This window comes from Tetrao urogallus (genome assembly GCF_951394365.1).
Source record: "Tetrao urogallus genome assembly, chromosome: 1".
NCBI lineage: Eukaryota > Metazoa > Chordata > Aves > Galliformes > Phasianidae > Tetrao > Tetrao urogallus.
Window position 1 is genome coordinate 137,739,682 of NC_136813.1, and position 13,373 is coordinate 137,753,054.

General features: G+C 45.1%; 1 protein-coding gene across 1 annotated transcript in view; it reads left to right on the forward strand.

Annotated features, from left to right (window-relative positions):
- Positions 1-222: 222 nt before the first annotated feature.
- Positions 223-13,373, forward strand: part of KDM7A (lysine demethylase 7A) — a gene marked incomplete at both ends in the record, with an annotated part of 55,302 nt that continues 42,151 nt past the window's right edge. Inside the window, one exon of the mRNA XM_079548785.1 lies at positions 223-338. Coding sequence (XP_079404911.1) covers positions 223-338 — 116 coding nt within the window. The remainder of the gene's footprint in view (positions 339-13,373) is intronic.

Genomic DNA, 13,373 nt, shown 5'->3' on the forward strand with positions numbered 1-13,373 from the left:
CGGGGGCTCGCTCCCCCTTCCCCCCCCCCCCCGCGGGGGCCGGGTGACGCACGTGCGCGCGTCCCCGCGCGCTGTTGTCCGCTCGCTCCCGCGCCGCCTGCCTCTGGGCGGCGGGGCGCGCGCGGCGTGTGGGGCTGGCACGCGCGCTGTTGTTATTGGTGCCGGCGGCGGCGGCGGGCGGGGGAGGAGCGGCGGGCGCCTCAGTCAGGGAGTTCTTTAAAGATGGCCGGAGCGGCGGCGGCCGCCGCCACCCCCGTGTACTGCGTGTGTCGGGAGCCCTACGACGTGAGTCGCTTCATGATCGAGTGCGACATCTGCAAGGACTGGTTCCACGGCAGGTAGGCGCCGACGGGCGGCGGCGAGCGGCGGGGCGCGGGACGGCGGCGACGACGGGGCGAGGCGAGGCGGCGGGCACCCCCCGACCGGTACCGGCCGGCGGACAATGGCCACGACCTCACCGGCTCGTTCGCCCTTCGCTCCGCGGTCGGGTCGCTCCCGGCGCGGTGCCGGCCCCGGGCACGCGGTGGGAGCGAGCGGCGGCGGCCGCGGGCCCCCGTGCCCAAAGTTGCGGCGGCTTGGGGGACGCGTCTCTGTGGCTCCGCGCCGGGACGCGGGGGCTGCGAGCCGGGGGCCGCGGGTCTCCGCGGGTTTTGTTCGCGCGGTGACGGCCGAAGCCCGGTGCCGGGCGGCCGTCTGGCGTGCGCGTGTCTGTACGCGGATAATAGCGGGCTGCCGGCCGGGGGGGCGGCCGAACAAAGGAGCAAGTTGGGGGCTCGCGGCGCGGGGCTCGGCGGGGCCCGGCGGCCGTCCCCATTATGCGGGGAGCCCCGGCGGCGGCGTAGGAAGTGCGCGGTGATTGACAGCGGACATTTAAATACCCCGTCACAAAAACGGGCGGCTGGCGGTTGTGGTGCCCCCTGCCGGCGCGGCGCGGCACCGAGCGGGGCTCCCGCACGGAGCGGGGTCGGGAGCGGGCGGAGAGCCCTGGCTGGAAGCGGGGTGCGTGCCCGGCTGTTATCCGGCTGCCGTCACCGCGCTTCGCGGCTTCCGTGCCGTAATGAGAGAGGAGCGCTTCCAGTTTTTCGGCTGCTGACTTGCTCTGGTTGTTTTTTTGCGCTTGGGTTTCTCTCGACTCAATGCACGGTATAGGAAAATATATTCAGGCAGCTCCGTAAACTGTAAAAACGGGCAAAACGCGGTTGTCACGCCTTTAAGGACAGCGTCTCGCTGTTTAGAGCTGGAAGCGCAGTGGCTTGTTTGGATTATGGGAGCTCTGTGTAAGTTTGTCAGAACTTGCTCCTTGCAGTAAAGGTGCAGGTCTGAGGCTCACCATGTCTCTGTGTACGCCTCTAACTCTGAACTGGCAATTACTCTGATCGCCTGGACCAAAACGCCACTCCCTGGTACTGATATCGCTCAGTTCCAGCCACGCTGGTTACTGAAGGTGTTCATAGAAGAAGAGCGTTGACTGATAATAAGCTGCGATGGACCGCTGCACAGCTCTGCGAAGTCTGGGGCTGCATAAAGGTTACAGCAGTCACTGTGCTGCCGCATAGTCAGTAGGGCAGTGATACCGAGCTGCTCGGGAGCCCCAGGTGTGTGGGGGAGGCTGCTCGGAGGAGCTGGCAGCCGCCGTGCTTGGGCTCTGGCTGCGTGCTGCCGGCCGGTGACAAAGGGACGGGCCGTGGGAGGTCTCTGTCCTCTCCCAGCTGCGCTCTGCTCCGAGGACTCCTTCCATTGGTTGGAGCGACAGGAGGCTGCTGCCGGGTTTCTGAAGGAAAACGCCACGGCCTGAGATCTTAAAGTTCTGGGTGAATTGGCTTCTTGCTCCTCTCTTCCAGCCTGTGCGTTGAAATTGTTGTGACTTCATTAGGAAGCGTGTAAAGCCATGCTTCGTGAAGGCTGTGTCGTGCTGGCAGTACTCACTGCTGTGTTAGAGGCTCTTTGCTGCCTTCCCGTGTGTAGTCAGGAGAGTGCCTCAGTGCTGTGCAGCCTGCAGCTCTGACAGATGTGTGCCAGCCCCATTATGCTCTGTGTGATGCTGGAGCATTCATCCTGCACTGCCCAACTCCAAATGACCACTTTGGTTTACTGTTGTCCATATATTAATGCTAGCAAATATGTGTTTCCTTTCTTCTGGCAAACATGGTGATGTGCCTTACGAGGTTATGAGCCTACGCTCTGGGTTTAGTTGCTCTGTATACAGGCTGAGCACCCGGCCACAGCCTTGTGCAGTTACAGTCTGCTGAACAGAAGACTGTAACGTGTGTTTGTGTGCTGTGGGCTTCGTAGTTTCCTTGGTGCTTTGCAGAAGACAGACAAACTGTCAGTCCCTTTATTTCCATATCTACCTATTCATTTGTTCTTATAAATGCCCCCCTAAGCCGCCTGTCCCTTTCTGCCTTGTATGGAATATACTCTAGCAGAAAAACTCCTTTACCTTGCTGTGTGTTCAACTTTTCCTTGAGGCTATTCAGTAGCTCCTTGCACCTGTGTAAGCTCTGGGCTTTGTCTTCTGATGTTACCTGGTGTCCTTGCCTAACCCTTGGCATTCTTCTGGATGTGGCTCTGGGCAGCTTGGTCTGGTGATTGGCAACCCTCCACATTGCAGGGGGGTTGAAACTTGATGACCACTATGGTCCTTTTCAACCCTGGTCATTCTGTGATTCTTCTCAGTCTCCAATTTGATGCTCTTTCACAGTTATTAAGTCAGCCGTGTCCTGCCTTCTTTTATCATAATGATACATATTGTCTGTGTAAGGTTAAAGGTGTGTGGTGTGGGCAGGCACATGGCCCTGATGTACAGCTAGCTATTCTTAGAATGTGTCTGGACTGTGCAGAAATCCTATTGTCAGCATGGAAGTCTTTGTCCTTTTTTATCCTATCCATGACTCGTGTACTCAACTTAATCTAGGGGCATTGCATAGATGTCACTTATTCTCATGTACTGGGTTTGAAGTAGATTTGAATGAACTTATGCTTTTTTTTTTTAAGCATGTGATGCAGCTTTTGTTTGCACAATGTAATGTTGTCTGAAATGCTTGAGAAATAAATAATCACGGAGTTAGCTTTCTGAGGCTGTGTGCTTTGTGAAGCTGCGCTGGTACAGCGCTGGCTATAACAAAGCATGGAGAAGTCAGTCAAACTGACAATTAAAAACTGTAAGTGTCCCTGTGCAGCTTTCTGCATGGCACTTCTCCAGCGATGTTTTGTCTGTCAGCGAGCGTACGCTGAGCTTCCAACATGTCTCAGTGGCAGGTAGGGTAAGAAATTATCCAGTGATTTATGCAGTTTGCCTATTTTGTCAAGTATAGGAATCCTGCTCCCCAAACAATATTTGCTATTTAAAATGCAAGCACCTTTTTTGATGGTTTTTTTTTTTTTTTTTTACATTAAAAATTATATATATTTTTTTTTTTTTGAAATGAAGGTAATGTATTATTCTTCAAAGCCAGAACGATGGGGGAAGAGGAGGGAGCATCTCTTTTGTTCAAAATTAAGGATTCTTCTTAAAACTTCATCATTATGTCAGCAAAGCCGTGCCCTCTCCAGTTCCTCATGAAGAGGAAAGAAATGCCCATCCACCTTAGTGCAACTTTGTGTGCGGTTGCATCTTCAGTGATTTGTAAATGAAACTCGGTAGCTTAGAAATCAATGTTTTATTTGGTCAGGTTAGGGGGCAGTAAAGGAAATTCTGCTCTCAACTGTGTGTAATGTACGTATCATAGAATCACAGAATCACAGAATGGCCTGGGTTGAAAAGGACTACAGTGGTCATCGAGTTTCAACCCCCTGCTATGTGCCGGGTCACCAACCAGCAGACCAGGCTGCCCAGAGCCACATCCAGCCTGGCCTTGAATGCCTCCAGAGGTGGGGCATCCACAGCCTCCTTGGGCAACCTGTTCCAGTACATACATATGGATGTACCTCTGTTTCTACATGAAACCCAACTGATTGCATTTCTATGTAATCGTTTCTAAATTGATGATTCTTGCTCTCAAGATTAATTCTGTGTTCTGTAAAGCCTTCTTGAAAGAACTTTTTTCCCTTATCCTGGATGGCAGATGTAGAAGTTTGCCATTTAGCTTTTGATGTTTTTTACAACTCTGCCATGAAGTAGCATCATTTGAAAAGTAAGGTGACTCATGTACTTTCTGAGAATGATTATTTAAATTGCAAGTACGTTGAGGTATGAATTCCTGGAGAGTTTTTCTGCTATTTATATAGATTTGAACATGTTCTTCCTTTAGTCTCTGAAGAAACATAACATTTCTTGGTTGTTCCTTAGCCTGATCTCTGCTCCGAAGTCAGGGTTCCCTCTTGCAGCTGTTAAGAGGGTGCCATGTATCCCACTGCCCTGCTTTGTACTCCAGGGGCTGGTTGACTCTTCAAGAAAAGAAGGAAAAGTATATGCTATAGAGGCTGCCTTTCCTGAATTGGTTCTTTGTTTCGAGGCTGTACACAAGGTTCTGCACGATGGGCTCCACCAACCCTTTGCTGCTCGGAGAGGCCGGCCTGTTCCTGACTGCCGGCTCCTGTAATTTCTCTTTTGCTGGGTCAGTGCTTGTCTGATTGCTTGATAAGTCAGCTCTGCTCAGAAAACTGACCAAAACCGTTCTTTTGCTGGGCACAACGGCCTCGTCGTGGACTGGGATAAGTGTCAGACATTTACAGTGCACCGCTCAGAGCTGTGTTGCTGGAGAGGATGACAGTGGGTGAGGAGAGATGAGGCAGCTGCCCTGTTGGGATAAGTGGAACATTTCTGTGTCTCAGTCTGCAGATGCAAGCTGCCTTGCGCCTGATGTGCTCGACCCAGATCCGAGTGCTCGTTGACTGGAGTCCTCGGTGGGTGAGACACCCCCCGGCAGCTGCGTTGTGCGGCCCAGAGATGTCCCAGCTGTAGAGATGCGTGAAACTCCTGAGCTTCTCTTACAGGGGGCAAGAGATGGCTGCAAAGACTGTTACAAATGCCTTTTGGTGTGGATCTTCTGTTTATTGAAAATTAACACCTTGTAACTGTGAGACACATCTACATATGTTCAGGAGCCTGAGCTGAATCAACAAATCGTTGTCTGGTCATTAGAGCTTTCATCTGGCACCAGAGGCTGTTGTGCTGACTTGCTGGCTTCTATGATATGCAAGCTTTAAATTCTTCTCTTGGAAACTAGTGGTATGTTTTAGACCTCAGGAGAAGTTAACACGTTTTTGTTCTTTCTTGTCTTTGGTTTTGCCTTGTTTCCTTACTGTGAGGTGGAGGCTTGAACTCAAGTCCTGTGAGCTGTGTCTTCTACCAAAGAATTAAGGAATTTCAGTGACTCTAGCAGTACCAAAGCTGAAGTGGTTTGGGTTAAACTGAGAAGAAACTAGTAGTAATAAAGATCCCAGACTAGCATTTGTGTAATTGATTGTTTCAAATCCTTTTATAGTCTTAATTTGAGTAAGCCGTGTTTCCTCCCCCCTCTGTTCCCATCTGTGAAGTGGGAAGGCTGATTAATATATATTAAAGTAGATGTATTCTACCATAATAAGCACTGTAAACGGTAAGTATTCAAATTTCTTCATTTTTGAAGCTGCAATAACATGTGGTATTATATGTATGAAGTTTGTCCTTTCCAGTTTTCTTGCAAAACCGGCTTTGTTTGAAGTATGTGCGCATCTGCAAGTTAACGCTGCTTTCCTTTAGACCTGTAACTTGGTTTGTGGTTTTTTTTTTTGTTTGTTTCTTATTTGATGTCCTGGGATAAAACATAGCAGCTAGTTTAGAATATGCATTCTGGCATAGTAACAGGAACAAGAGAAAAAAGCAAAACATTGTCCAATCAGCATTTCTAGGAGAAATGTTGGGGGGAGCCATACCTGAGCTTTTGGAATTAGGGTTGTGACAGGATTTTAGGGAGCTTCTAAACAGTGCTTAGAATGCTATTGGTTTTAATTTCCAGTGTAAAAATTCATTGCCTATTAAATGTTAGTTAAATATGCAAAGATTCAGCATTTATGACTTAAACAGTACCTTCTGGTTTCTTGTAATGCTGTGATTGATCAACATCAGCCTTACTGATACCATTGTTTTCGTTTTAGCCGTTCTTCATAATATAAATGAAGGTCATGGGTTTGTGTAGTTTAAATAGCAAACAGTGAATTTGTTATTGGTCAGTTAATTTATGATGATCTTGTATGTCAGAATGTCATTTGTTGATGCTTACATAGCACTTCTATATCTTCTTTTCCTATACTTTATTAAATACGTGCTTAATTTGACCGAGGAATTAAAATGTTTTCCAAAGGCTCAGTTTTGTGACTCATATGTCTGCAAACTGCAGAGGTGAGAGAGGTGTGGGTAGGAGGCGGCTGCTCGGTGCGCTGATGTCTCTGTTCTGCACTGTGGCACCCATCAAAAATGAAATGTATTCCTTTTTCTTTCAACTTATCTCGATCTGTTGATTTGTTTATAATGCTGAGCTCTCTTAGGGAAACACAGCGGTAATAAAACAAATTAAGCCTCGCAGTGGAGTTTCATTCTGTTAACTGCCAGTGGGCAAAAAAATCACATTAATTTTGTTTTCACTCTTCATTTGTGGTTTCTAGCTTTTTGTGGACGGTTACCGTATTCGTTAGCAGCTTTCATGAGCTCGGTTCAGTTTTATGTGCACTTCCTATATCATCCTTTGAAAGGCCACGCGATAGTGTCTGTGCTCTGTTTACATGACAGTTGGCACAAATTGAAGATGAACTCATAGTCTTCACATAAATATTTATACTTGCCCTACATAATTTTAAAACAAAACACCATTGTCTCAGAACAGCTCTGAGTAATCAGTGAACGCTTTCACAGGTACAGTGTGCTTGCTTAAAAAACACAAAAAGCTTTACAGTTGTCTCATTGCTGAAGTACGAGCATCCAATTAGCCATATCACTGTGCCTTTACTGGTAATGTAGAAGGGAGATTTTAGTGAAATGTACAGCTTTTAAAAAGGCAAAGCTATTTCTCATCTGCTAGTCCTTTCTAATGTACTGTAGCATTAGCTCATGAATGCATAGAAATAGCAATCTGTGGGGTATGAATAGCCTTCAGAAGTCTGCTATATGGTGGTGATGTGGGCTTATGTGGCTAGTTACATTTCCTCAGGTCAATTCTGCTTTTGAATGGAATTAATATTTAATACTGTTTTCTCCATTACTTCAGCATTAACTAAAGTAGAATTTAAAATTGGCCTTTCTCATTGAAAATACTGAAGTTGTTGTTGCTCAGGCAGCCGTAAATGCTGACGTTTGCTACAAAGTAAGAAAGCTTCCTTAAAACTCTTCAGCATCATTCTGTCTGAAAATCCAACTGGAGTGAGGATGACTGCTGTAAATTTTTAATGCGTTGCGGTATGAAGAAGTCTATTTATTTTCATTTGAGGCTGAGCTGATATCGTGTGTAGGCTGGCAAATTCATTTCATAAATTTAATTGTTTGTTCCATTTACGTTAATGCTTTATTCACTTAAAAGCTCTTAAAGCACTTCTCATGAAAATGAGTGAGAGGAGAGGTGACGTTCTGAGAAATGAAGCCTTTGATATTCAGGATGTAGGATTGATCTGATCTGTCATTCTTACCGGCTATCAGGCAGTATTTTCTGAACAGACTGACATTTTCCTTTTGGGATATTGATGTTTGGGGATGGATAGACAAAGGCCAAATTGTGTAAATGAAAAGCAGCCAAACAAATTGCTGTGTCTTACTAAGCCAAACCGCTTGTAAAACTTCTGCTTGGCTTGCCAGTGGTATGGGTTTCTAGTTTTGTTTCAGTAACATCACTCAGAGCTATTCAGTAGATGACTACATCACGCAGTTGGCTTGCAGAGTGCGGTGTTGGGAACAGCAGAGGTGGGCTGAGTCACTGCAGAGCCAACACGTGCCTCGTGGGAGTGCTGGGGGCAGAGCGGTGAGCCGTGCGGGTGGCTTGGAGCAGCACCAGGACAGGCATGCTGATGTGATGTTGTGCCCACGCAAATGTTGCCCCTCAGCCTCTGAGGAGAATGCTTTCTAACTTCACCATGTTGGCCTGCCACAGCCTCAGGGCCAAATGAACTGTCCTTGTGGGCGTTTCACTGTGCTGTGTTTATGAAGGAAAGGACCACAAGCATGTTAACAAAAACGATGTCTACATGTGATCTGTTAAATCTCAAACTGAGTTCTTACTTCAGTGCTTGTCTGCACTGAGGGTACGTCAACGTGATGGGAAAATGAGCAGCAACTTGCTGCTGCTGTGCTCTCCTGTGTCAGTTTCTGGGACCTCTGGGGACATTGTTTGAAGTCTCTTAGTGCTTCAGTAAAATGTGCTGCTCTTGTAATGAGCATGAAGAAGTAGCTTTGAATGCTGCTCTTATTCTTGCTAAAAAAGTGACTTCTAGCTGTCAGTATTGAGTGATTGGGCTAGCAAAGTGGGGGTCTTAAAGAAAACCGAAACTCTCTCTAGATGTGTAAAAATTCTTACTTCTAGCTAGTTCTAGTAGTGGGTACTGTACAGACTCATTTAGGTAAGAGAAGTTGAAGTTTTGTCTATTGGAGGAAGGAAGTTATCTCTGTTCGTGCCAGTGCTTGGCTTGTTAATGTGAGGTACTCTTATCTGCTTCTCACAAAACTGAATACGTGCCTCACGTGCAGCTGGTATTTTTCCCAAAAGTTGCTTCCTTACATTAAGAAATAGGTAGGAGAACTCTACAGTGCTGTTCACTGCATGTCAGTGCCCTTGTAGCACTTCTTTTCCTAGCATGAGTGTCAGAGCATGTCTGTGACTTGAATGCCTGTGAATTTCATTGATAGCTGCCAAATCTTCATTTTTAATGCAGTAGCACTACATCTAATTTCATTTTGGTTTTGATTCAATCTTACCTAGTGATGTTATGTGGGAGGGGGACGAGGAAAGGAGGCAAAATCACGAGAAAGTTGTACAAGTTGGGAAATAAAGCTCTGGCTTTTAAATACGGTCCGATGATCAATCTTGTAAATTTGAACATTACTTTCTTCATGTAAAATAAACAAAGGAGGAAAAAAACAAACAAACAAAAAAAAAACAATGAGAACCAAACCTGTTAAAATAGCTGCTACTGGGACCAAGCTCTGCTGAGTGACATGTAGAAGACCTGTTCTGTTGCAGCCATGAGCTTGCTGATGCTGGCACAAATATATGGTTGAGTTTTTGATGGAAGCAATTTTAAGGTGTACAGAAAATAAGTGATGTTCAGCGTGAATTTAATTTTAAACACAAGTTTCTGTATCTTTACAACATATTGTGTACAATATATACAGAATATATATTTCTGTATTCTTTCCTATTCTGGGTGCAATCTGACCTGAACTGGCTTCATCATGTACAGTCTTAATTCTTGTGTTTTCTGAAGATGAATATTCAGTTTGAGGTTATCTTATGCAACTCTAAGGTTTGAATTGCTGCAAGAAAACTTCCTTTTTGAGAAAGCTTACTCTGGATGTATTTAAGCAGATGTACAACAAATTATATTGTAATGTTGGGGAGTTGTCACTCTTCAAATAGCTTGAAGAGACAGGTGTTAGGCACATTTAAAGTCCTTCTTACCAGTTCCTGAAATTGTTTTTTTTTCTTCCCCCAACAAATGCATTCATAACTGGGTTGCACTTTCCTTTTCCTATAGGAAACAGTATTAAATTGATCAATAGACTTAAGAAAAAGCATTAGTATGTTTTAGGGCACAAAAGAGGTTGTGCAGTAACACGTGCTCACTTGTTTGTGTTCGAGAAGGGCAGGAGCAGGACTGAAGATAATCTTGGCTATGTCTGAGTGCCCTAACCAGGAGGTTGTTTGGGTTGTGTTACATTCTTTTCTAGCCGTAATTCTTGGATCCTTTTCTGCAGAGTAAGAGCCTCAGTGGGAAGATAAGGTAATCAAAGTAGCCCTGAGATGAGCATTCCCTGGAGATGTGTGGGTTTCAGCTGCAACAACCAGAGTGAACTCTGCTGTCCACCTCTCTTGGAGAAACAAAGTAATTTGTCCCCTTCTAATCCCTGAACTGTACTCTGTAATCTCAGTGCCCTGTTGTGGGAAAGTGTGACAACTGTGCTTTGCTTGGCTGCCTTGTGAGTGTGCTTGGCGTGCAGTAACAGGTGAGTGGGAATAGACAGAGCTCTGGGAATTCTCAGGTCAAGCAGTGAAGTGTGAGAGGAGTTCAGATACCTCTGTGGATGGCTGTCATGAATGTAGGTAGTTGTTAGGGGGTCTATGCCCTAACTTTGATATTGCTCTGATGCCTTCATGCAGATATACCCTTCTTCCCCGTTCTTACAATTTCCCGTAGTTTTTCTCTATTATGAATTTGGAAGTATTCCTTTCTTACAGCTTTTTATTCCAAGGCTAAATCCTATTGCACACTTTTTTTAACTAATCCACTATTAACATTGTGGAGCAAATCTAGCAGTTGGATTATTTTTTGATTTAAACCAGATATATAAGAGTAGTGATAGACCCAGAAAACTTGCACAGGATCGCTGAACTGTTAGAAAGAATCATCTAGTCACCCCACTACCCAAACAAGAACAGTTAGAACAGCCTGCTCAGAAAAGCATCCAGCTGGATTCTGAGCATCTCCACAACCACAGACTTCACAGCACCCTTGCTGTGGCAATGTCTTCCAGTGTTTGGCTGACCTCACGGTAACAAAGAAAAACTAAAAAATGAAAAGAAAAAATAATTGTGTTCAAATGGGACCACGTGTGTTTCAGTTTGTGACTGTTGCCTCTTGTCCCATCGCTGCTGTGAAAAGTCTGCCTCTTCCCTCCAGGTGGTTCCCTGCACCTTCTCCTTTGTCAGGGCTGAAGATTCATAGCTCTCAATGCTCCTCATCTGAAGGGTTGGTTCTTTGCTCTCTCTGTGGCACTTGGCTGGACTTGTTTCAATGACTCCTTGTTGCTCTTGTACTGAGAATCCCAGAACTGGATCCAGCCCTGCAGGTGTGGCCACGCTGGTGCTGAGCAGAGGGGAAGATTGCCTCCCTCTACCTGCGAGCAACCGAGGTGATGCAGCCCAACATGCTTTCAGCCCTCTGCTATGGTTGCTTTACTGGGTCATGGTCAGCTCGCTGATTGCCAGAGCTGTGAACTCCTTCCTATAACTTCCTGAAGGGAGGTTGTAGTGAGCTGGGGGTCAGCCTCTTCTCTCCTGACATTAGTGATAGGACCAGAGGGAATGGTTTCAAGCTACGGCAGGGGAGATTCAGGCTGGACATTAGGAAGTATTACTTTTCAGAAAGGGTGGTCAGGCACTGGAATGGACTGTCCAGGGAGGTGGTGGAGTCACCGAGCCTAGGGGTGTTCAAGGAAAGGCTGGATGTTGTGTTGAGGGACATGATTTAGAGGGAGCTATTGGGAATAGGTGAACGGTTGGACTGGATGATCTTTTAGGTCTTTTCCAACCTTGGTGATTCTATGATTCTATGATTCCGCAGAGCTGCATTCCAGCCTGTTGGTCTCCTGTGTATATATATATATATATGATGCAGACAAAGCCGAAGACCTGTAATAATGTGTGTTTTCATTCTTGAATTGCAAATACTTCATTTACTTAATTTATATCAAAACATTTTCATATAATCACTGCTTGTTGTATTGACGCCCAAGATAAAATGCTTGGATGTGTTGCTTTTTTTGGCAGACTTCCTGTCTTCACTCACAATCAAATTAAGCAAAATTTGAGCTGGGAATCTTCTGAAGAATTAACTTCTTGTTTGTTCCTCCCCTCCCCCTAGAAATAAGTGAATCTTAATGTCATTTGTGTTTTTTATAGGAATAGTAAATGTCTGTGCTCACTTTTGGGGACCTCTTGTATTAGATCTCTGCTTCCTGCTTTATTTCTTCCTGTGTGCATTTCTATTCCAATGTTATGTGTTTCTCTTGCTATGAAGAGAAAGGAGGCATTATAAGAGTTATATGTATGTGTGCCAGACTAATACCTATATATGTTTTTTTTCCCCTTTTGAAGGTATAGAAGTGGGTTGCACAGACTGTGATGTAAAGATTATCTCTAAAAGGATTTGTGTGCAAAATCTAGAGTGAAGGATGTGATTTGTCTTTTTGCAAGTAATGTAGATAACTGTAGATGGTTTATGATAGAGTGAAGCTGGTTTCACTAACCTGGATCTGAACTGTTTAGAGTTTTAGATTAAAATCAGTGTGTCAAATTATAACCAGAATAAAAATAATCGATGCAGATAAAATTAAACCTTAGTGTTGATGTAACTCAACTCCCAATCTCTGTTCAGCTTTCTCCTGTGCTATTTGAAGTTTCCACGTGGCCTGAAAATAACTATGCTTCATTAGATCCATCTGAGAAGGATTGAGCAGTTAGATTACTGTAGATAGAATAATGTGTAGAAACAACTTATTGATACGTTATGGACTACACAGATGCAGTTTTGCCAGTAGGCCCCTCTGGACCTCTATAAGCAGCTGAAAATCCAATAAAGATCCCTAAATGATGGGCATTATCCAATTGATTGAAGGAGCTTATTCTACTTACAGCTCTGCCCGCCAGCCAAAGTAACATCTGATATTTAAACTCATTATTTGTGTATCTGAAACAGTTTGCTTGTATCATAGCTTAAATAGAAGTTAATGTAATCAGCTACTCCATCTGCGTTTGAAAGGAGGATGGCGAGCTAGAGATGATGAGCCAGTTTGCTCTCGGATTTCTTCAAAAATGAAGCATCTGTCTCTGCTTGCTATTGACTGCAACTCTATTTGCCATGTAAAAGTCAGGTATTTCAGTGCTATAGAGGACATCATATACTCTTTTGTAGCTGGAAGCTGAAGAAATGATTCTGTTAACAAAAAAGCTTGATCAAGGGACAAGAGTTCTTGGCAGTATCTGAAGTGGATTGTAGTTTGGGGGGGGAGAGGGGGAAGAGGAATTGCACAGCTGAGAAGCAGAGGAGGTTAAAAATAGCTTTAAGCCTTTTTCCTTAAAGGAAGAGAGATATTTCATGATGTAAATTTTGAAGGAAATAAATTCATTTTAGGCATAACTGCAAAGACCAAGTGTTCTGGTGAGTGTTAGGAGGCCTTTAAAACCGGTCACCATCTGGTTCAGAAACTTTAAAAGCAGTTAGGTGATATGGTATATTCGGTTTAAGGCCCCAATTAAGAGGTGTGTAAAGCAGGCTGAAGGCAAATTTGCTGTTGCTGCCTTCTGTAAAAATAGCCACAGTAAGTAACCCAGGAAGAAGGGATTTGCAGCAGTGGAGTATTAAGATTGTGCTGATACTGTTTAGTGGTGCTAGACTGGGGGAGATAGGAGCAGGTATTGTCTCACTGCGAACTGAAAACTGCGTTCTCAAAGCATGCCTGAAATTGCCCAATG